General features: G+C 52.1%; 11 protein-coding genes across 11 annotated transcripts; 6 read left to right on the top strand and 5 right to left on the bottom strand.

Annotated features, from left to right (window-relative positions):
- The first annotated feature begins 113 nt into the window (after positions 1 to 113).
- Positions 114 to 1,030, top strand: SEPMUDRAFT_146001 (uncharacterized protein). Its single transcript, XM_016903396.1, has 2 exons — positions 114 to 569; positions 627 to 1,030. The coding sequence occupies exons 1-2, from the start codon at positions 255 to 257 to the stop codon at positions 981 to 983; spliced, it is 672 nt and encodes a 223-aa protein (XP_016764993.1). The 5' UTR covers positions 114 to 254; the 3' UTR covers positions 984 to 1,030.
- A 584-nt stretch (positions 1,031 to 1,614) lies between these two features.
- On the top strand, positions 1,615 to 5,163 carry SEPMUDRAFT_145999 (Hira-domain-containing protein). Its single transcript, XM_016903395.1, has one exon. It carries the CDS (start codon positions 1,711 to 1,713, stop codon positions 4,855 to 4,857), a length of 3,147 nt encoding a protein of 1,048 aa, XP_016764992.1. The 5' UTR covers positions 1,615 to 1,710; the 3' UTR covers positions 4,858 to 5,163.
- Positions 5,164 to 5,364: 201 nt separating this feature from the next.
- On the top strand, positions 5,365 to 6,720 carry SEPMUDRAFT_56662 (uncharacterized protein). Its single transcript, XM_016909407.1, has 2 exons — positions 5,365 to 5,652; positions 5,719 to 6,720. Exons 1-2 carry the CDS (start codon positions 5,512 to 5,514, stop codon positions 6,592 to 6,594), a joined length of 1,017 nt encoding a protein of 338 aa, XP_016764991.1. The 5' UTR covers positions 5,365 to 5,511; the 3' UTR covers positions 6,595 to 6,720.
- Positions 6,721 to 6,915: 195 nt separating this feature from the next.
- Positions 6,916 to 8,980, bottom strand: SEPMUDRAFT_122303 (uncharacterized protein). Its single transcript, XM_016901760.1, has 3 exons — positions 8,465 to 8,980; positions 8,012 to 8,399; positions 6,916 to 7,950 (listed from the first exon to the last, which is right to left on the bottom strand). The coding sequence occupies exons 1-3, from the start codon at positions 8,906 to 8,908 to the stop codon at positions 7,055 to 7,057; spliced, it is 1,728 nt and encodes a 575-aa protein (XP_016764990.1). The 5' UTR covers positions 8,909 to 8,980; the 3' UTR covers positions 6,916 to 7,054.
- A 329-nt stretch (positions 8,981 to 9,309) lies between these two features.
- SEPMUDRAFT_145996 (uncharacterized protein) lies at positions 9,310 to 10,182 on the top strand. The gene is made up of 3 exons (XM_016903394.1): positions 9,310 to 9,506; positions 9,564 to 9,587; positions 9,642 to 10,182. Exons 1-3 carry the CDS (start codon positions 9,431 to 9,433, stop codon positions 10,025 to 10,027), a joined length of 486 nt encoding a protein of 161 aa, XP_016764989.1. The 5' UTR covers positions 9,310 to 9,430; the 3' UTR covers positions 10,028 to 10,182.
- A 716-nt stretch (positions 10,183 to 10,898) lies between these two features.
- Positions 10,899 to 14,081, bottom strand: SEPMUDRAFT_145995 (Fungal_trans-domain-containing protein). Its single transcript, XM_016903393.1, has 3 exons — positions 13,663 to 14,081; positions 13,430 to 13,581; positions 10,899 to 13,374 (listed from the first exon to the last, which is right to left on the bottom strand). The coding sequence occupies exons 1-3, from the start codon at positions 13,980 to 13,982 to the stop codon at positions 11,078 to 11,080; spliced, it is 2,769 nt and encodes a 922-aa protein (XP_016764988.1). The 5' UTR covers positions 13,983 to 14,081; the 3' UTR covers positions 10,899 to 11,077.
- Positions 14,082 to 15,884: 1,803 nt separating this feature from the next.
- Positions 15,885 to 19,657, bottom strand: SEPMUDRAFT_145994 (alkaline dihydroceramidase Ydc1). Its single transcript, XM_016903392.1, has 8 exons — positions 19,466 to 19,657; positions 18,460 to 19,408; positions 18,155 to 18,324; positions 17,573 to 18,093; positions 17,372 to 17,483; positions 17,164 to 17,236; positions 16,502 to 17,058; positions 15,885 to 16,450 (listed from the first exon to the last, which is right to left on the bottom strand). The coding sequence occupies exons 4-8, from the start codon at positions 17,663 to 17,665 to the stop codon at positions 16,308 to 16,310; spliced, it is 978 nt and encodes a 325-aa protein (XP_016764986.1). The 5' UTR covers positions 17,666 to 18,093; positions 18,155 to 18,324; positions 18,460 to 19,408; positions 19,466 to 19,657; the 3' UTR covers positions 15,885 to 16,307.
- Positions 18,155 to 18,622, top strand: SEPMUDRAFT_35023 (prefoldin subunit 1; the record flags this gene model as incomplete). Its single annotated transcript, XM_016908590.1, has 2 exons — positions 18,155 to 18,324; positions 18,460 to 18,622. Coding segments are annotated over 2 exons (333 nt in total), but the record flags the coding sequence as incomplete, so codon positions are not given.
- SEPMUDRAFT_137601 (uncharacterized protein) lies at positions 19,289 to 19,663 on the bottom strand (the record flags this gene model as incomplete). The annotated part of the gene is made up of 2 exons (XM_016902844.1): positions 19,289 to 19,408; positions 19,466 to 19,663. The coding sequence occupies 2 exons, from the start codon at positions 19,661 to 19,663 to the stop codon at positions 19,289 to 19,291; spliced, it is 318 nt and encodes a 105-aa protein (XP_016764985.1).
- A 185-nt stretch (positions 19,664 to 19,848) lies between these two features.
- On the top strand, positions 19,849 to 22,224 carry SEPMUDRAFT_145993 (chord-domain-containing protein). The gene is made up of 3 exons (XM_016903391.1): positions 19,849 to 20,108; positions 20,207 to 20,235; positions 20,301 to 22,224. The coding sequence occupies exons 1-3, from the start codon at positions 20,032 to 20,034 to the stop codon at positions 21,170 to 21,172; spliced, it is 978 nt and encodes a 325-aa protein (XP_016764983.1). The 5' UTR covers positions 19,849 to 20,031; the 3' UTR covers positions 21,173 to 22,224.
- SEPMUDRAFT_35076 (GINS complex, Psf1 component) lies at positions 21,400 to 22,176 on the bottom strand (the record flags this gene model as incomplete). The annotated part of the gene is made up of 2 exons (XM_016908593.1): positions 21,400 to 21,744; positions 21,820 to 22,176. 2 exons carry the CDS (start codon positions 22,174 to 22,176, stop codon positions 21,400 to 21,402), a joined length of 702 nt encoding a protein of 233 aa, XP_016764984.1.
- Positions 22,225 to 22,244: the final 20 nt, after the last annotated feature.

Raw genomic sequence — 22,244 nt, 5'->3', positions numbered from 1 at the left:
CTAGAATAGGCAAGACAAGCTTTCTCGGGCCCGGCATACTTTTGCGGGTGACGGTACGGTCGGTACCTGCTTTGGAGACAGCTGTACCTCCATGAATTACCAGGCATTTCTTGATGTTGATCATCCTCTATAAACACCACCTCACCTCTCAGTGTCGCTTGGAAAAACGACAGGAATACATGCCCCTCCGCTAAGAAACAGACATCCCCTTCGTCCTCCTGCTCATTGCACATCATCGTCGAAGCCGCGCCGACATGGCCGAACGCATATCCCCCCACAACCTCTCGGAGCTGAAGAACACCACCGACGATGCCCTCGGGAACTATTTGCGTTCGCTGGGCTTTCAGCAAGACAATACTAAGCTCGATGTCCGACTGGCCCTAGGCTACGTTGCCGTGACCATTGCTGGCGTAACTTTTGCAGCAGATTATAAGCTGGGCTGGGATGCCACCAAGTTTTGGACTGCGGTCGCGGTGGCAGCGTACGCAGTGTTTAATGGAGCTTTGACATACTGGATGTGGGCTGTTGAGAAAGGACTGGTCTTCGAAGGAACACGATCAGGGAAAAAGGTGAGAAGGATCTTCTTCACAAGCAGGGAAGGGGGCTGGACTGACTAATGGGGCCAGATCTCCATCTACTCCCGCACGAAGAAACACGACCCTACCTACTACCTCGAAATTCATACGTCCTCTTCGCCTGAGACCAAGGAAGTCACGACACGCGAGATTCAGGTTCCATTCACGACGTGGTTCACGAAGGACGGATTCTTCGTTGCGAAGCCCTTCCAACAATGGCTAGCGAGTAGCGTCGAAGTTGTGGGAGACGCAGACTTGAAAAACGCAAACCGCTTGGAGAGAGATGAACTGGCTGCACCGACGGCAGAATTTGAACTGTTGCAGGCGGCCAATGGACAGGCTGCGACGGGCATGGAGGGCCCCGGTGCTGGTAAGAGCAGCCAGAGGAAAAGCAAAAGGAAGGGGTAGGTGGTTGAGCTCCACTAGTACGCGAATACTATGATATTTGGAAAAGCAACGACCATCATACTCAATTGAATAGCGATGCTTTTTTCGTACGCATGCGATGAACAGCATGGCACAAGCTCCATGCCTCACGTCCCTGAGTCTGGCCTTCACTCGCTCAACTTGTCGGAGGCATCGGTACTCCGGGTGGTCGAGGTGATGAACTTATGGCAATCGCGATCTTGATTGATGTTGCTTGCTCGCACAGTCATGCCATATGTCCAATGAACAGCGCCTCTGTATAGTAGCTTGCCCGAAGTAAGAACGCATATGTTTCACAAACTCCTGCGCGAGGAGTGTCTTGGCTAGAGCGCATTGGTTCCTCTCTTCATGGCCTTGTAATGCACCAAATGGACCTCAGTTTTAATGTTTCCAGGTTGCTTTTATTAGGTAGGCAGAAGCTTTCATCTCGAGCGTAAAATAGGACTGCGAGGCTGCGAGGGTAGGGGGTACCTACTCCAGGCTCCTACCTAGAGCCTATAAACAAGCGCCAAGGAATACGGGTCGTAGCGTGACGGAGCTGTCGCGACTCGCGTGTGCCGTGTGCCTCACCTTTCAAGCCCATGAGATGGATACATCAACTACACTTTCCTGTCTGCACCAACACCAACGGGTACTACGTGTGCTGGCTGACAACATGCGGCAATTCTCTTAATGACATCTCCCGGCCGAGCCTGACACGGCGACTACGATGCGCTTCTCCAAACCCAACTGGCTCGTGCATGGCGGCGAGAAGAAGGACCACGAGGTGTACAGCTGCCACGTCTCGCCTGATGGAAGCCGACTGGCGACGGCAGCAGGCGATGGCCATGTGCGCATCTGGTCGACGGAAGCCATCGCAAACGCCTCGAATCCCGCATACACCAAGCCGAAGCAGCTCGCATCGTTGTCTTACCACTCTGGCACCGTGCACTCGGTGCGCTTCAGCAGCAATGGCAAATACCTCGCGTCCGGCGCCGACGACAAGATTGTCTGTGTATACAACCTGGACCCCAGCCCGCCCGCGCACTCTACCTTTGGTAGCAACGAGACGCCGCCTGTGGAGAACTGGCGCATCTTCAGGAGGCTGATAGGGCACGACAACGACGTGCAGGATCTAGGATGGAGTTGCGACAGCTCCATTCTGGTCTCGGTGGGTCTGGACAGCAAGGTGGTTGTGTGGTCTGGCACCACTTTCGAGAAGCTTAAGACGCTTTCGCAACACCAGAGTCATGTCAAGGGAATCACATTCGACCCGGCGAACAAATACTTCGCCACGGCGAGTGACGATCGCAGTATCAAGATTTACCGCTTCACGTCACCGCCTCCCAACGCGACAGCCTACGACCAAACGAGTAACTTTACTCTCGAACATACCGTTACGGAGCCTTTCAAGACCAGCCCTCTCACAACCTACTTTCGACGCTGTTCATGGAGTCCAGAGGGTGCTCACATTGCAGCTGCAAATGCCGTCAATGGACCTGTGAGCTCGGTCGCAATTGTCAATCGAGGAACATGGGACAGCGAGATCAATCTCATTGGACATGAGGGCCCGGTTGAAGTTTGTGCCTTCTCCCCACGGCTGTTCTGCAGAGATCCTCCGCCGGAGGTGATACCCAAGGACTATCAATCTCCCGGAGCAGTGACAGTGGTGGCATGTGCTGGACAAGACAAAACTGTGAGCGTGTGGAACACCAGTTTCCCGCGACCATTTGTGACGACCAGTGAGCTAAGTGCCAAGGCAATTAGTGACCTGGCGTGGAGTCCTGGCGGAGAAACACTATACGTGACCTCGCTCGACGGGACAATAGCGGTTCTAGCATTCGAGCGAGGAGAGCTCGGATACCCTGCACCTAATGCAGATTATGACAAGGCGCTCGCAAAATACGGAGCAGGACGTAAAGTAGGCATCGTGGAAAGTACGGACGCACTTTTGCTGGAGAACAAGAGCAAGGACTCCGAGATGAACAGAGTGGAGGGCAGGATGGGAGATTTGATGGGTGATGGAGTCACGACCAACGTATTGACGAACGGCGATGCACAAATGGCGGATGCGACGAATGGTGTGGCAGCAGCTCCCAGTCCGGCGCCGGCGCCTCCCAAAGATCCACAGGCGGAGCGCGTGGAGAAGCTGAAACAGAGGGTTACAATCACCAAGGATGGGAAAAAGAGAGTTGCACCGCTCCTGCTCTCATCTTCCAACGCTGGAGAATCGAATCTGCCACGCCCACAACTCCAAGCTGCTGTTCGGCAGGGAGCTGGAGCACTAGAGGAGCCAGTAAAGGTACTAGATCTCAGCAAACCGTACGATGGCCTACCTCCTGGTGGCTTGGCGACTTTGCTCATGGGGAACAAGCGAAAGTATGCAGAGGTGGCAGACGAAGATGGTGAGAGTAATCGACATGACAAGCGGATCCGGGCCATACAGCAGGCAGGCGCAACACCCATTGTCCATAACACAGAGGAAGGGCTCGCGCTTGCAAGTAATACCACCGCAAAACTAGATGAGCTTCCAGCTGCACTGCGACCGGCAGTCATCAATCCGAGCATGACTGTGAGCCAGACTAGGCTTGCCGTACCCTTGTTGAGGAGCGTGATTTCGAGGCCTCTGGACTCTAGGCTGTCTACTACATCTGACGATCAGCCTGCTGGCGACGACAGTGAGGCGGCACTCGTATTCGAAGCTCGAAATGCAACAGGCGCCTCACGAACAGGGCGGGCAGCTGATAGAGATCCCACGCGCATCACACTCGCCAAACGAGGTCAAACGCTCTGGCAAGACTTCCTGCCCCGAGCAGTCCTCCTGGTCACAGGCAACCGAAATTTCTGGGCGGCCTCCTGCGAAGATGGTACTCTCCATGTTTGGACGCCGGCCGGCCGTCGGCTGCTCAGCGCTCTAGTGCTCGAAGCACAGCCCGTCATATTGGACTGCCGAGGCTGGTGGCTTCTCGCCGTCACTGCTGTGGGCTACTGCTATGTCTGGAACATCAAAACCATGACTGCACCTCACCCACCCATCCACCTTGCGCCCGTGCTAGACATGGCAGCGCAATCACAACAAGGACACCTCACCACTGGGCCCAGCGTGATGTTTGCTCGGCTGAATAGTCAGGGGCGTGTCATTGTGGGAATGTCCAATGGTGACGGCTATGCGTACAATGCTTCCATGTACGTTTGGCAACGCCTCAGCGACTCTTGGTGGGCCGTCGGATCGCAGTATTGGAACACTACTGATACGTCGTTGGCATCTGTTTCCACGAGCACGGCGAAGGGAAAAGCAACGGAGAGGGAGAGGGAGCGCTTTCTGGACGAGATCAATCCCGAAAACATCTCAGCTGGCATCATTCCCCTGCTTGAACGCAACACAACGTCACATTCCTTGCTGAAGGGGAAAGCGTATTTCCTACAGCGACTTGTGAAGCAACTCCTTTCAGCTGAAGGATTTGAAGGCTTCGAGAGTTCTGTCTCGATAGCTCATATCGAGAATCGCCTTGCCGCTGCACAAACGCTCGGAGCCAAGGATGAGTTCAGAGTGTACCTCATCATGTACGCCAAGCGGATCGGAGCCGAAGGCCTGCAAAGAAAGGTCGAGGAGTTGCTCAGCGGTCTTGCTGGTAAAGTGTTCACCGAGGAAGATGGCGTCGGTGAAGAAGACTCACCCGGCACGGACTGGAGTGTGAACGACGAAATCGTAGGCTGGAAAAGAGAGGAGCTTTTGAGAGAGGTTGTGATTGTGCTTGGGAAGCACAGGGATTTGCAAAGAATAACGACCGAGTACTCCAAGTACTTGAGTGCGTGTGAAGAGATGGCTTCACAATCTCGAAATGGAAACGGGATGGACGAAGAAATGGTCTCTTAGGACGGAGGATGTGCAGATTAGCCTTCCTCCTCCCTACTCCATCGTATCCACGCCAACTAATAACCTCAGCATTCCCTATTATCAGCGGACGCGTTCGAGAAGCTGGTGGTAATAACCTGCGCGGCCATACGACCACACTCCAGTACGGAGCGTGTGGTAGGCATCTTGACGACGTATAGCGGGACTAGATGGAGTAACAGTGAAAAGATATTGTATAAGTAGCGTAGCTCTCGCTTCATGACGAAACGGACTGGTATGGCGTAGAAGGATACTGCCTCTTATCCTGTACATGTAGAATATAAGAAGCTCTTGATTCGTACACGCCCTGTCATGATAGTAGCCGTCAATGAGTTCAGCTTTCAGAAGGGAAACAAATGAAGCAAGTGAAATAGAACTAGAACTAGCTCATTCTTTGGCTTGGCAGCCCTTTGGTGCGAAGTTCCGACCATCCATCCTCGGCTTGCAAAATGCACACCACCACCACCACCGCCACCGCCACCACCATATCAACATCCACTTCACTTCACATCGCATTCACTCGTATAACGTCCATAATTGGAGTGTACAGCTTAGTTTCTCTCATTCCCGCGGCGTCTGGCGTTTCGCATACTCCGCACTGGGCGTGTTTTCTGCATTTCGTCTTTTAGCACAATAATGGCCACAGCAAGGACATCCACACTGCCTCGCTTAGTATCACGATGGAGGAGGTCCAACAGGACTGCATGTCAAAAATGCTGTTACGCCACTCAGGCCAATGATATCGAGGGCATGCTGAACCAGAAAACGAAGTGGGAGGTGAGATGTATTGATTAGATTTCCCCCGTTGTGGCAGAATGGTTAGACCTGACCGCTCCACGCCAGACGTTTCCGGATCCCATCAGAAAACTAGCTATTTTCGCCGAGCATGCACGAGCGCACAATTATCAAATCCCGCTCTTGAGCAAAGCGCAGCAGAAAGGTCCCAATGGCAGCCCAAAATCAGGAGATTTCTCCCAAGACAAGGCATATCAAATTACAGCTGCAATCCGACAGCTTCGCGAGATGAACGGAGAAATTTTTGCGGGTCGAAAGATTGGATTCACGAATCAGAGTATATGGCAGGATTATATGGTTGATACGCCGAATTGGGGCTACATGTATCAGCATACCATCATCGATCTTCCAGAACATCTCCCCGAGGGGAGGCTGATATCCGCTGATATCACCCATCTCAATGCCATGGAGCCCAGATTTGAGCCCGAGATTGTGTTTGGATTAAAGAGCGTTCCCCACTCCTCCATGGACGATATGGAGCTTCTCGGCTGTTGCGATTGGATGTCTCACGGTGCAGAAATCGCAACAAGTGTATTTCCCCACTGGAAATTTACCGCTGCGGACACAACCGCCGCATTCGCAATGCATGGCTTGTTACTCGTAGGACCGCGAAGGAAACTAGAAGTTCAAGCCGATCCCGCACTCTTGAGCCAACTGCAAGATTTCGAGGTGGAATTACTACGAAATGGAGAAAAAGTCGACGAGGGAAAAGGGAGTAATGTGCTCGGAAGCCCGATCAATGCTCTGCGATTCCTAGTCGAACGCTTAGAAAAGGATGAATTCAATGCCCCTCTGCAACCGGGCGAAGTCGTCACGACGGGAACTTTGACCAAGGCATTTCCGATCAAACATGGAGAGCTGTGGTCGACTCGAATTCATGGGATTGATCTGCCTGGAGTAGATGTGAAGTTCAAAACTGAATAGACTTGTTGCTATTCTCTAGACATCACGTCGAGGTGCAATTCACCAATAATACGAACATAAATGTGTATATACATTGGAGGAGCCTCTTGTATATATGTACATATATTTAAGCTCCACTCAAACCCGCTCTTCGCCAGCCAGCCAGCCAGCCAGCCAGACAGACAGAGGGAAGCCTTTACGGTATATCTATTCCTGCCTCTGCTCTGTTGCTTTTCAACAGAAATACAACTCTTCACAAAGCCTTGTGGACATCCACTGTCCCCCAACTTACCGAAACCCCATCTGAGAGCAACTTTCCAAACCCTCTTCTAGTTTCTTAAACTGGGCTCCTAGGGGTTTGATATTCTGTTCTACTCTATTCTATCCGATCCTACCAGGTATCATACATATATCGCTCACTATACATACACCACCACCACCACCACCACCACCAACAACACTCCACTGTCCGGCCCCGACTCTACTTTCCAGTCAACTCAGCCAACACCAACTCCCTCGTCTGCCGAATAGCATCCACAGCCTCTTGATATCGATCAGGCGATACATAACCCGATATGGGGAAAAGCTCCTCTCCCAAAATCTCGCGCATGTGCCTCATGGCAGCCATACCGACCTCGGCAAGTTCCATATCCGCTTCAATAGTCTGCAGCTCTGTGGGGGAGAAGGAAAGCGGAAATGCAGTAGTAGTGCCTGGAGCTTCTCCTCCTCCGGTGAGGGTTTGCCACATTTCATCGTCATCCTTCAGCTCGCACGCTTGCACCATGTACGCCGCTTCTCCATCGATGAGAATATTGCGCGCGAGGAGAAGGAGCATGAATGCCGAGGACTCCTGGAACTCGAAGCATGCGTAAATTTTCGGGCATATTTTATTCACAAAAATCCTGTATAATGCGCACAGCGATTGGTCAAGGTACAAGGCCTTGGCTTCTCTTTTTTCGCTGGCCTCAAGCTGGTCGTAGTTTGGCGGTAATGGGGGACGCCCGAGGCCATGTATGGTTGGTCCTTCGTGGTCGATGAAATGAGGTTGACGAGCGCGGAAGTACAGAGGGGATAACTCTATGCATTGCCAATCAATGAGTCCTACGATCTGGGTGGGATTGGCTGGATCCACAAATATGTTTCCCCCGTGGAGGTCCCCGTGCCAGAGATGTGCTGATCGTAAGGAGCTATCAGTGGGCAAAAGGTGCTTGAATAGCTTGAGGTAAGTTTCCAGGGCTTTCACTTTCTTCTCGCGTGTCGGCTGATAGAGACCGGGTCCACGTAACGACACGGGAGATGGCGGGAGTTGCGAGATGTGTTGTACACATGCCAATTCTCTTTTTCCAATGGCAATGTGGTAGTCTTCGAGCGATTTCCCTGTAATCGGAGAGTCAGAAAAAGATTTCCAATGCACATATAAAGGCTTGTTGGGACTTACAGGGCCCCCGATCGAATTCGATATCCTCTCTCCCATCATCAAACATTTCCCGCCCTGTTGAGGGCCCAACGACAAATCTCGGATCAGTCACTTTACGCCCGTCATGATCGAGGTAAGTCAATGGCGAATGAGCCGACCCGCCAACGTCTTCGGCAAAGTAGAGGCTTCCGAACTGCTCAAATGAGACAGACGCCCAGGATTGCTGATAGCGAGCAACGGTTTTCATGACTTCCAGCCTGTCTTGAATTTTCATTGCTGGGAAGAAATGTTCGAGCTCCATGCCATTCATTTTCTCCATCAGAATGAACTCTGCGCCCACAAGAGTCTCCTGCGCTCGTGAGCTCCAAGCATATACTTTGGGCACTGGGTTGCCAAGTACCTCGCGAGCCTGGCATGAATGTAAATGAGCGAGCACCTATGAGGCGCAAAATCATGGTTGTATTAGGTACTTACGAATTCCATCGTCGCAACTTCACTCGCAGTGGTGAAATGAGGCCGACCAGAGTTAGGATTGGGAATTTTGGCAATCACTTCCTTTCCATTGTCCATGGAGAACAGCAGGACTCGATTGTACATGCCATCAGGGCACTTTGTGACTCTGAGGCAGCGATCTGCCTGTACGGCGTGCGCTGCGTGCCGCGCGAGTTCGGCGACGTTGAATGTTCGATGGCGTTGCGACAGCTCGTGTTGCTCGTTGTGAATGAATCGACCCCTAGTGAAATGGAAAAACTCCTTTTCCGCGTCGTGTGGCAAACGTTCTTTTGAGACGGCTTCCATTGTCCAGGTTGGGCCGGGCTTGTGGTGCATGTTCCTTGCGATGGCGAAGCCAGATGCGACCGCATGAGGCCGTGACTCCTCGACTGCTGGGCCATCTCGAGCCTTCTTGGCCACCGCCATCTTTCCAGGTCGGAGACGCCCAAATAAACGATTCATTGCCTACAGCCTGGGTGAATGTGTCGGTTGGGGTCCGATGCGCGTGTGCACGATATCAACAAACATCTTTAGCCGGAAGTGTAGGAATATACCAGGTACCTCCGTAGTGGCAGGTACGCAGCCTACCACACAGCTCTTTGATTGGCCAAATCAAGATCACGTGTATCGGCTTGGCAGTCACTGCCGCCATCACCAATGACTCATGAGCCAGTCAGAGATGGTCTTGGCATATATAGATAGTCCATACCTAATAATCATGAGAGAGCTGCGGCACAGCTGTGGAAACTCCGGCTCAAGATGTCTAGCAAACGCCGACATCATGACCGGGCGGTTATCATGAGAGGGACGAATCACGAGCATGCAATCAGATCTAAAACCGTCACAGCACTCCTCCGTGAATTGAGCGATACGCCTTGCTGACCTCTTGCCTATGTGCTATGACTTGGTCCTTGATAAGCGCTATGTTAGCTGAAGAAAGGTATATAGATGGCCGTCTGCTCCCTGTGGAGTGGCACACACAGTCACTCACTCGGTTCATCTTCGAGAGCGTCCTACGAAGCTGGTCTGTACTGTTCCAAGATAAAATTAATCTTGATTGGTTTTGCTGACAATGTAGCAGCACAGACAAAGCACAAAACATCCTGTATGTACTCTCGGGGCTGGAACATCTCATTAGGATTATACTGATCAAGGGTAGCCACAATGAGTCGGCCAATACGGGAATCTATCAAGCGCCTCCGGGGCTGGGTGATGGGAAGCGAGTCTCGAATGAAGAAAATCGTCAGAGGCGAAGGTGCACCCGGCACTAGAGCAGCTCCTACACAGTCTGGCAACAACGACAAGAAGATTGGGCTTCGCCTCGATCACGGCGATATCGTCGTCAAGGACGGAAAGAAGTTCAGGCGCTACAAACTCCAGATCAACAAGGGTGCTGAAAATCCAACCCTCAAGGCTCTTGCGGACAAGGACTCCCACCGAGTATGGTCACATGCGGACATACCTATCGATGATACCGACAAGACAGAACCGGGCAAATTGCTGGAAACATTTTTCGAGGATCTTGAGACCAACATCGAATCATGATGGTTGCATTTGAAGCATAGGTAGCGATTCTTGCAAGTGGTGGAGCCGTTATCAAATCAGCACATTCTTCTAGCACTATGTTGCTCTGCAAGCTTCTGACTGTCAATCCGGCAGTTGCCCGTATCTTCTACCCGTTTCGCCGTCTTTGATCTGCTCATCCTACCTACTACTTTCTCCATTAGTTCTCGGAAGAGCCGCTCCGCCAACCAGTATGATACTCGCTGATCAATCCGTGATGCTTATACAGTGACTCGTGCAAAGTCTCCTACAAGGCTTCCCCACGGATACCGAGTGCGCACCACCCTTGTCGATGGACAACACGACCAGCTATCAGATCGAGTCACTGATCGATTCAGTTGAAAGCTGAGCTCCAAGCCTTGACATGAACATATCAATACTTCGTGCGCGCAGCAATGACCGCCTATCGGGTTCATATCGGGGCTGTAAGGTGGCCAGCCAATATGCACCCAAATCTCCCGGTTATCGAAGTGCGATGTGCGTTATGTACAGGTGCGTTGTCCTGCTGGAGGGACTGCCCGTCGTAGAGTGGTAATACACCTTACCAGAGTGTGTCCAAGTAAAGTCTCGCCGCCCTCCCACCAGCGCATAGGGACAGGCACAAGCACTTAACATACCTCATGAAATCCGATTCGATTCCTTGATTCATAGCATCAGGGTGGTCCCCAATCAAACAAACCTGAGGATCGCCCAAAAATTGATTGATTATGTAATCAGTAGCCTCAGCTTTGATTGAGCTTTAATAGACCCCCTCCAACATTGATTGAACTTTGGTAACTTTGACAACTTTGACCTTCCTACCTTACCTACGTTAACTCAATAAATCAATGAATGAATAAAGTAAAAGACGGGGGTTTTGTAGAGTTTTGTCCTTTTCGTCTGTATAGTATACCTTCACCCCACGTCTATGTCTACTGTGGTTGCTTGTGTTGAGCCATCTACACTGCCAACAGAATTGGTCTTCATCAGTCGTGACACGTCTCGGCATTACTACTACACGGGCTTCTAGATCACTTTCCATCATATCATCCATCATACACTCACTGTAAGCGCCTTGATGTCCCCTTCCCTCGAGAAGCTGATGTCGGTACTCAGACTGACATCTTGTCCCATCTCGTTCAACGCGGTCGCGCCCACGCCACCTCCACTCGTCGGCGGCGTGTCTTTGGGAGGACTCAGTCCGGCAGTCTCCTTCATCACTTGTAACCACGCCTCGTCAAGCGTAAATCCGCCGCTTTCTCCACTCATCGCTGCGAACGCACCCTCCTCGAGACCCCAGACATCGCCTGCCGCATCGAGATTGATCATACTATCGAAATCGGGCTCCAAATCGGGTCCTAGGTTTTGGATGCCTGCCAAGCTCGAATGTGGCTCCTCCATATGGATTTCATTTTCGTTTTCGTTTTCCGTGGCTTGCTGTGTCGTGTGACCCTCACTTCCCGGAGGCGTCGAGGTCAGATAATTGTTCAACTTCCGAGCAATATCATCGTCTGTCATGACTCCTGGCACCATCTCGGCGTGGGCGTGGTCGTCGAGTTGGGTGTCATGACTTCCACCTTCGCTGACGCCGTTCGCGGCGTCTGGGGGCGGAGTGATTGCTCCACTGCCCGATCGCTCGATGGCAGGACGCTCGTCTGCAGATACCACACCCATTCTCTTCCCAACACCCAGAAGATCCTGAGCGGAAGTGATGACTCTTCGTTCACGCACTTCGTCTGTCTTTTGTGGAAGGCTGATTTCTGCTTTCCGAATGGCGGCCTCGAGGAATGCAGTGCTGTAGTCAGCTGCAGCATAGATGTCGCGAAGTTTGCTCATGATCTGCATGCATTGGCAGAACCCTCTGAGGCTGGTTCTCCTCGTCACCTCGTCCGGGGCTTTGATGTCGAGGAGATGGATGATGATCGCCGGAAGAAGAACGGTGATTCCGGTGGTCGGAAGGTATCGTACCATATCGAGATCGAAGAGACGATGAGCAATGCTCGTAATTTCGCTCGCGGCGAGTCGTACAGCCTTGCGTGAGTGGTCAAGCTGCTCAGATTGTTGCTGTCGTGGCGGAAGTGATGTCGAGGGTAGCACTTGCGGTCGGTGGAGAGCTGACAGCGTGGCAAAGTAGATCATGTGCAGTAAACTACGATTGAGCGCAATCGCATAATTACCAGAATCCACATCAGACCACGAAGGAACCACGTATTGCGCTTCTTCGGCAAGCTCACTTCTCCATCGCACAAGTTCATTATTACACGTCTGGACCTCATTTTGCTCCGGATCGGGCCTTTTCGCGACCAGATGGACAGTAGTTTTCGTACTGCCCTGGTCCGACACCACGCCATGGTTGTTATTCAAGACCGAATATTGCACGCTGAGCACGTGGCTCATGCAGATGCACAGTCTCGCATTTTCAATGCACATAATGTTCAGCTGTCTCTGCATGTCCAGATCCCGGAGCAGCTTGCAGTCTGATGGCATGCAAGAGGGCCCCTCCGGTATGACTGCGAGCTCGAAATCGCTGAGCTCCAACATGGGCACATCGAAATCGGCGTTCTGAATACGTGTGGGCCGACGCATTCCGAGGGCGACGAGACGATCTCGCATATATGTTGACCACCAAATCCGTTTCCACAATCTCTTCCTTGCCGGGTCTATGGCTGCCGACTTTTCAGGATTGCGATGGAGGCCGATGGTGTGAGACAGGGACACGGCAATGCCCATCCAGTGGTGGCTATCTTTCTGGTCATCTGGTGTCTCGTACCAGTATGTCATGAGCAAAAGCGCTTGAATCAGTGAGATGCGATCAATCTCAATGTCAAAGTCATAGAGAATTCGAGTCTTGTTGAAAAACGCTCGCCTCGCATCTCGTCGCGTCGCATAACCTGCCGAATGCAAATAACGAATGTCGACAGAAGCAATCGCAGAGAACATGACTGCCTGGAAGAGCAGCAAGCTGATGGGCGATGATCCGTCGTTTCGATCGATTGTGGCAACGAATTCATGGATATTGAGCAATGGCATGAATGGGTGTATAAACTCGACGTAGCTCTTCAACAGCTCATCGCGAAGCTGTTGATCCGGTATCGATAAGGCGCCCTTATTCTCCAGGTACAAGATGTCTTCAGGGTCCAGCTTCGATGGCAAAGGCTTGATGTACAGTGGCAAGTTGCACGAGGGCTGTGGCTGTGGTAAACTGAACGGGGGCAACATGGCCGCCGGACTGGAGATGGATGGTTTGTGAGTAAGGCGTTGCAGGTTCACCATCATGTCTGAGGCGAATAGTTTGGGATTGGGCCGAGGATGGTCCGAAGTCATCGACATACTCCGGCCAAGATCTTGGTCTGTCGGAAGGTCAGTCGATTCAGACACTGTCAATATGGATACGCCCATACTCACATAGTGCATGAGGCACATGTTCCGAGGCAGACTCCCGCCTCACTGGCGCATAGGGTGGTGCAGCAGACATGGGAAAGACTGAAGGCTTGGAGAATGGGAGTCCGGACTTGCCAATCTGAGGCGATGCGCCAATGTCGTTCGAAGTCCATTTCCTGGGGAATGGTTTAGCTTGGCGAGATCCGGCGCGCGCACACACACCACGAAGGGATTCAATTGCAGCATCAATAACTCACTTTTTGCGCTTGCTCTCCGAAACGATGCATTCCACCTCGTCCAGTCGGCAGTTGGTGCACGGCGGGCCATGTTCAACGACGTTGCATCGCACTTTGCGAGAGCGACAACACTGACAAGCTTTGGAGGCTCTTCTCTTGACGCTCTTGTGTGGTCGCATGCCATTGGGCTTGAGCCCGGCATCGGTGGATGAGCGCTTGTTGTTGTTATTGTTATTGTTGGAAGGTGGAGGATGAGGCAGTGTCTGATGCAGGTCGATGGTGTCGGAGGGCGAGGATGACGTCTCCGACAGTGCCGTCTCTGGTATGGCTATGGAGCCCATGGTCGCATCACAGCTATTGCAGGGGCTCTGGTGGGAGGAGGTGTGGTGGAGGAGTGGGTGGTGGTGGTGGTGGTGGTGGTGGTGGTGGTAGTGATAGTGGTAGTGGTAGTGGTTGGAGCAAAGCGTAGTCGGTCATGCAAGACGAATCAGGTCAGGTACAGTGTACGGATGGGAAAGGTGAAAGAGAGAGCGAGAGTGGAAGACGCGCGCGCGCGTGCGCAAGGCAAGGGCAGGAGCAAGACCAAGAGCAGTAGTGGCAGAGGCAGAGGCAGAAGCAGCGGTTGCTCGTAACCTAACACTCCACCCACTACTCAGAGGGGCATGTGCATGTGCATGGTGGGTGGGTGAAGTGAGATGGGCGCCAACTCAACTCAACTTTGGATTGCGCGACTTATGTCCGAGTTATGAGCCAGTACCTCCCGGAGAATGGACTGATGGAGAAGGGAGAAGGGAGAGATGAGAGAAAGAGAGAGAGGGCCTCGACCACCGTTGCCCGCGAACAGTCTAGTGTTGCCGAGCCCCGTCGAACTTAACGGTCTGACGACGCGCCCCGCACGCAGCACAGAGATATACTGTACTAGAAGCAACTTTCTGTGCATCCTTTTTCTGTGTGCCGCTGTTGGCTATACATATGATATACAATATACCTCTGATGATGGTACTGCACTGTGTTGTGGTCGCGCACTGGCACCATTCACTCCGAGATGGTGAAGCTGATGATGAACACTGAAGCTTCAAGCTGACTGGACCCGGCCCCGCGTCCCTGTCCTACAACAGTTGGTTTTGTGGGTTTGTGGGAGTGGGAGTGGGACTCAAACGGGGCTGGCGTGTGCCGCAAGTGCCGTCGGGTCGATTTGGCGCGTGCACGAACTGGAAGCGGAGCCCCATAATTACATGTGCGCGCTAGAGCTGGGAAAGTCTGGAGGTGGCAAACTTGGCAATTGCAATGTGGCAATTGCCGGAACGAGGGCACACCACCCTCCTCCACCGACATGTACCCTCCACACACACGCACACACACAAGACTTGGGAGAACCAGAATGGTTCTAGTTCGGCCACTAGAATCAAATGACACTCAGCTACATGTAGGCCGACCCTCTACTGTTCATCGCTTTCATACACGTACCTAATCATCAAAAATACTTCTACCTCTCAGAGTCGCCACTCTTACTGTACAGCCCGGGCGGTACTCCAGTCTGACTGCGCTTGGTCCATGGTCCATGCCCGCATAACGTGGTGGACCATGCAATAACAAAGCCTAAAAAATCATCCACCCCCTACAATAAAATCTAGAACGATGAGATAATGAAGAGAGAGAGAGAGAGAGAGCCGCGCGGGCGCGGCAAACGTGCGTGTGTGCGCCCGCAGCTAATTCCGCACGTTATGAATGGTTGCAACGGGGCATGGAAGATACAGGTAGGAGGTACCTACCTACACGACACAGTGGATACAACCATGACTTCATCAACCAGCACCCTCATCAGCATTCCCTTGTGTGACTTGTCTGGTGTGTAAATAAAACGGACGACGAACGTGTGTGAGTTTTCCCACCCACTTGGTTTCCAGAAACAGTCATTTGATCATGGACGTGACGTGTTCTGTCGTCTGTGCGAAGACGATCATACCTTATGTAAAAAAGAAATAATGGAAAGCAACGCGTCAGGCGACCATTATTCTTCTTGTTGTTGTTGGCCCTTGATGTTCCTGTACTTGTTGCGGGCGCTGCTGGACAAGCGGGAACTGTGTCAGCTTTGTGTGTGTGAGTGGGTGAGAGTGCTCTCGGTTCAACGGTCGTTTGCACCTACCTGAACTAGATATAGTAGCTCCAAACTCAATCGCTTGTTTGCTCCACTCTGATCCTGGCAACGGTAATAACATCTCGATTCTGCAGCAGAACACGGGCAAAGTAAATGTGCTCATTCGCACACTAGGAGGTACTGCCAACTCTCACATTCTCTTCACAGCCTGCGCAAACCACACCCACAAACAGACCACATCCCAATGGATTGTGAAAGAGTGATTTCCATCACCAAGGGCCGATGGTGGACGTGCGCGCCGGCTGACGTCCTAGACACTCTGCCTACTGCAGGGTACACAGTACGTGACTCGGTCCGGTCAACTAGCTGCCAGTGGATCGGAGTCCACCCATACGGAGGTAGCAGAGCACAGCACAGCGTCACATGCTGGTGGAGAGCTCAGAGGACCTCCAAGGATCCGCGCCTGCACTTTTGTCGGCTAATCATGCGGTACTGTTGTTTTCGTTCTGCTTTCACATGCCTGATTTTTAATCTTGTATTACGACCAATGTACTCACGAGCTTACCAATCAGCTCAACTTCTTCGCCGAGCCGTTGAGCAATGGCTTTCTGTTGCGAACAATGCCTGGCAGCGATGTGAATACGCTGGGCCACTCCAGCTCATACTCGTCTGCGCGACCATTCAAACAGTGTCGTAGCCAGATACCCCACACTGTCACACCTCATCAGCAAGTGCACCTTCATGTACCGTCGTCGGACTTACCAATGTAAAAGTACGCGCCGGTCCCTGTACCTAAATGCCACCAGCCATGTCCTTCGAGTAAGAGGCCCCAGGGTAGGCCGATTTCGTGACGCCATTTGCGAAGGGTACCACAATACTCATTATCGAGAGTCCATATTGCAAATGCTCCCAGAAACATAGCAAGTCCAAGGATGATCATTGTCCACATCTGCGTCAATATCCAACGATCCCTATCATCCTTCTCTGGCTCTCTCAGTCTCGTGGCGCCAGATACTGATGCGTCCCGCAACATCCTCTCATGTTCCTCTTGACGACCTCGGAAATAGGGACGGATGTCCCTCTCCATGATATACATGCTCCTGCCAAGCACAACAATCGTGAGGATAGCATATGCGTTCTGGTGGAATGTTGGATCCTGCAGGTAGTGGTAGTACAGGGTAATAAAGATGGCCAGCGCAGCTACGCCGAGCCCAATAGCGATTTGTACCCATCGTTGCCTTTTGTGTGAGAACGTAGCCCAGCACATCAAACACGTGGTGTAGATCATGCTGAGCTCATCAACCAGCTGCCATGGGTATCTACATGAGACCGGTAGGTAAGCAAGTGTCTCGAGGTATTTCAAATCCGCAGACGTCTTGCTCCAGGAGCTCGCTGGAGGGTGACTGCCTTCTGAGAGTGCTTACTTGAGAGTTGAATGGAAAGCAAAACTTCCCGAGCCCACAAGAAAGTATCCGATGAAGGTGACCAAAAAGATCTCTGCGACGGCACAAGGTAAGCACGTGTCTCGATTGCCTCTGACTGTTGTGAATGTTGCAGTCTCCGCTACAACATGTAGTTGTCGAGAGGACAGTATGTGGCGTGAACACTTTCTGCACACATTGCTATACATACGATCGTGGCCATGTTGTATGCAGTTTCTAGCGCCACGGAAGGCCAGATAAACGAAAAGAAGATTCGTGAGGGTGTTCACAATCTCAGCAGAGTACTGCGTTGCATAGTAGTTCTGCTCAGAATTAGCTCCGCTCTTTCACGGCCGTCTGGTATGCCTATTTGGCAAAGAAGGTATCGACATGGAGAATAGGTATCTCGTACCTCTTCACACCAGTCCAAAGTCGACGTGATTGGAGCCCAGTACCCATCGTCCCGCGCGGGCGGATATGGTATAGATGGTAGCCAGGCTACCATGCTCGGACTTAAGGCTGGGGACAAAGATCGAAGGATGTTCGGGATCGGTGCAAGCTACTGCACTTGATGTTCTTGGAGTAGACGGTGGTGCAGGCAGCCAGGCAGCGAATGTCTTTGTGTAGCGGTCGGGGAGAAGCTGCAATACATGTACTTAATGTACAATGGTTGATGATGCGGCGATACGGTCCCAGTCCAGTCAGCAGATCAAACCAAGGCCACAATTGATATACGGTGAGCCGCGGCAGGCAGAGTAAGGTAGGCAGCAAGCAGGCAAGCAGGAGGCAAGCAAAGCCAGCAAGCACGGAATACAGCCCGCATACCCAACCTTCCTGAACCTTCAACGACAAAACGCACTCTCCAGCGTCGTCCCGTGCGAGAGAAGGCTGTCGCAGCATCAAATCATGGCCATCCCCAACGAGAAGCTCCAGCAGGTTATTTGTCCTCCTCCCGCCTCTTTCTTGCCACTCATGCTGATCAAGCCGTGCGCGCCAGCTCCTCCTAGAGATCGAGCAGAAAGCCGCCTTCGCATCCCAGCAACTCCAGATCGTCCGCGGGCAAATCACCTCGAAGAACCGTGAAAGCCGATTGTTGCAATTGAGCGCAGTGGAATTGGATACTCTACCCAAGGAAACTCCAGTATATGATGGAGTGGGAAAGATGTAAGCAACTCCTCTTTCCAAAGTTGGGGCTGCTATACCATAGCCGAGGCTGGCTCCGGCTATACCAGCTAGCTACTCCCCCCGAACCCATGCGGTCTGGACTGGACAAGAGCTAATGATTGGGTCCGGGACTAGGTTTGTGCTTACGACGACTGAAGATGTGAAGAAGCGTCAGGCGAAAGAGGCTGCAGATGTCAAGACGGAGATTGCGAATCTGGAAAAGAAGTTGAACTACTTGGACACGACGTACAAGAACACGCAGACGCACATGAACGCCATATTGCAAAGGGGTGGCTGAGGTGCAGCGGCTCTGGCTGAAGGCACTCGGGATACACATTTATAACGTTTGGCTCAAGCGCGAACGGCTCATCTGGATGATGAGTGGAAGACGAGCGCTCTGTGTCAGAAGGAGATCATGCGTGCAGGCACAGATGCCGCTCCCGATACAGCACGGCGCACTACAGAGCACGACTCTCGTCCTGCCAGGTGAATCCGGAGGCTCCGAGTGGAAACGCAACGGCCAGGAGGCCTCCGCCGACACCAGCTGTAAGGAATGGACCACGACGTGAGCCATGTGGCCTTGAGAAAGCAGTTACCTCCTATGCACAGGTCAATTCATGAATGTTGCTATGAACTCCTTGCTAATTATGCTCGAGTGGCGCGACTGATGACTCTATCTCGGGTCTGATGGGTAGAAGCCAGCATCTGCTATGTGAGGACTGACAGCTTCATCCCACTACTGATCGGACTGGCCATGGTCTGTCTAGTCCTGATGCAATTTGGTGCTCGTATTTGTCGACCTGATGGCGTGACTACATGGTAGCGGCGACGTTGTCACTTACGCCTCTGTAGTTCCGTTTGTACCATAAACGAGTTTGATACTTGGAGGTAGCCTCACAACAAAGTCGAAGATGCGTGGTTATCTCATGCGTAGCATGAAGATTGTTTGCACAATTGTCATCGATCAGCTGTTCTCAACCTCGTCCATGACTTTCTCGAGTTGTTCTTGCGTCCATCTATGCTTCAATTTGCGAGCGGCTGCGGTGGTCGTCCCATTTGACGAGGACGTGCGATCAACATGTAGCTGTATCCGTGTCAGCGTGCCACATCATGTAAAGGCACAATGCAGGCGACGATATACCACCGGGATATCGAACTCATATAGCTGCTTCCACTTGTTATTTTCAGGGGCAAGAATATCGATCTCCTCGTATCCGAAAGGTCGACGATCCCAGACTGTGCTCATAACATCTTTGACGGGTTGGCAGAGGGTGCAATGTTCATGAGTAAAGAAGGTCAGACGCAGACTGTGCTGCAGAAGCCTAGATGCTGCTCTCATGCCTACAGGTAGTTCCGCTCGTGCTGTGATGCTGCATCCAAGATGGAAATCAAAGATGTATGGTTCAATTTACGTGTGCCCAGGCTAGAGCTCCGTCCCAAACTCCCAGGAAACAGTTTTAAAGTAGGTTCTGGAAGCTTAATTCTACTAGTTCTACCTCACTAGGCAAGGTACATGTAGGTAAGTTCTAGAAGAAAGAAGAAGAAGAGATATATCAAAGTGTCCACCTACCTCCTGACGTATCAAGATGTTGCCTTAGCGGCACCTATTCGCGTTACACTGACCTGCCCGCACCGTCCTTCTTCGTGAAGACGTCCGGTATAGACGTTGTGTCCAGACCTCATCCATTGCTGACACTGCACATCGGCATGGCAACGAAATGTGTCCGCAAGGGCTGCGGCAAGACCTTTACAGACGCCGACGAGGTCTGTTACTACCACCCAGGGTAAGACGGACGGCTGGCTCATATCAATGTGCCTTCTGTGCTTTGCTTCTCCTTAGTTCCTTCCCGCGCCTATGAGCTGAGCAGACTGACGCATGTAGACCACCCGAGTTTCACGAAGGCCAGAAAGGTATGTCTGACTCTCTCGCTCTCTACCGTCACCAATACCGAAATCCTGATCACCCTGTCGCGCAGGATGGAAGTGCTGCAAGCCCCGTGTGCTCACCTTCGACGAGTTCATGAACATTCCACCCTGTACCACAGGCACACACTCGACCGTTGACGACACGCCGACCGTCCGCGAACCGGCGCAGACCGACGAACAGCTCGAAGCACAGATCAGAAAAGCTGCGCCTACACCCACGCCCACGCAGGATGAAAGCGCGCTGCCGCCTCCCGTCTCGCGGGCACCTCTGGCAGCCCCAACTGCCCGAGCCTCGACTACTCCCGCGCCGCCTGAAGACGAGGACGACGATCCGAGCATTCCCATACCCCAGGGTGCAACGTGTAAGCGGAAGTCGTGTGGGGTGGTATACCAAGACGGAAAGGATCGAGAGGGGGAAGAATGCGTGCATCACCCGGGTCAAGCTCTTTTCCACGAAGGTAGCAAAGGCTGGACGTGCTGCAAACGACGCGTGCTCGAGTTTGACCAATTCATGAAAATTGCTGGATGTCGGACCAAGTCCCGACATCTCTTTGTGGGCCGGGCCAAGGCTCCCGATGAAGAGGAGGCATTGAAGGAGGTGCGGAATGACTTTTACCAGACAGCGACCTCGGTCATAGCTTCGCTCTACCTGAAGAAGATTGACAAGGAGAGGTCAAAGGTGATATTTGACGAAAGTGGCGGCACAGTGGAGCTGGATTTACACACGAGCGATGCCAAGTCATACCAGACGAGAATGGAGCTGTATGGTCCCATTAAGCCTGGCGAGAGCAAGTTCAAGGTTATGGGCACGAAGCTAGAACTGACGCTGGCCAAAGCAGATGGGCAAGGGTGGCCGGTGCTTCGAGCAGACGATCCGCATACGGGAGAGATTATTCAGGCGGGCAGAGCAGGGAGAGTCTGAAAAAAGGGCACGAGCAGAAGATGGTGTTCAGCGAGGGCATTGGCCACGAAGTTCAGCATGCCCAGCAGATATAGCTCTCGAACTATCTTGTCGCTTACTCTCCTGCGAGTAACTTTGTCACATCATGTCCTGTCATGTCCCCTTGTCATGTTAGATAGATACATTTCGAACTATTCATTTTGATTCCCCCAATATGACATGTACCTTACTTACCTAAGGTACAGGTATCATCCCAACTTCTGCAAATATCCCTGCCTCACCAACCCTTCCACATCACCGGCTCGCACATAAAACTGACTATTCTTGGTCAACGTAATACTGCCATATTCCGTCTGAATCTCGCCCGCATCCTTCAACACGCGCACATCAATGAAAATGTCCTGCGGAGGTTCCACACTCCCCGTCAAATCAATTTCTGTCCATTGACCTTTGTACGCTGCGAGTAGAGAGGAATAGGCATGTGTATATTGTTCTTCTTCCGATGAGAGAGTTGATGTTGTTGTCGTCGTCGTCGTCATCGTTTCTGAGATTGTGTTGTTGTTGATATTTTGATTTTGATTATTGTTGATATTCTCATCATCGTCGTTATCATCCAGGTTATTCGAATTCGAAGCAGAAGCAGAAGCAGCCAAATTCCCCAACTCAACCACATCCCTCCCCTCCCAACAGAACCCCTCCAATTTCTCCGTCCTCGTCCGATGATAGGCGAGTAAACATCTTTTATTCCTCCTCATAGACAATTGATTGACTAACAACGTACACGCCAATTGAGGATGTTCGTGTGGATTGAACGAAGAAGTTGTGGTGGTGGATGATCTCGCGGTATTGCTATTGTTGGTGTTGTTGATGGCAAAAGGTGCCAAAAGCGTATTGATTTCGCGATCTAAATCTCGGACTTCTTTGGTTACGGCGCGGATCACGGTGGTGTTGTAAGGGGGTAGATGGGGAAGGTTTTCGGTGCGGCGGGCGTCGTGGACGAGTTTGAGGGCTTGTTCGGCGTACATCTTTGTTTGTTTTCTTGTCGAAGAAGCGGGAGAGGTAGAGAGGTTCCACGCACACACGACGGGAGTGA

The sequence above is a fragment of the Sphaerulina musiva genome (assembly GCF_000320565.1).
Source record: "Sphaerulina musiva SO2202 unplaced genomic scaffold SEPMUscaffold_1, whole genome shotgun sequence".
NCBI classification, from domain to species: Eukaryota; Fungi; Ascomycota; class Dothideomycetes; order Mycosphaerellales; family Mycosphaerellaceae; genus Sphaerulina; species Sphaerulina musiva.
The sequence above is the reverse complement of the archived record's forward strand: the minus strand, read 5'-3'. Positions and strand labels throughout refer to the sequence as shown.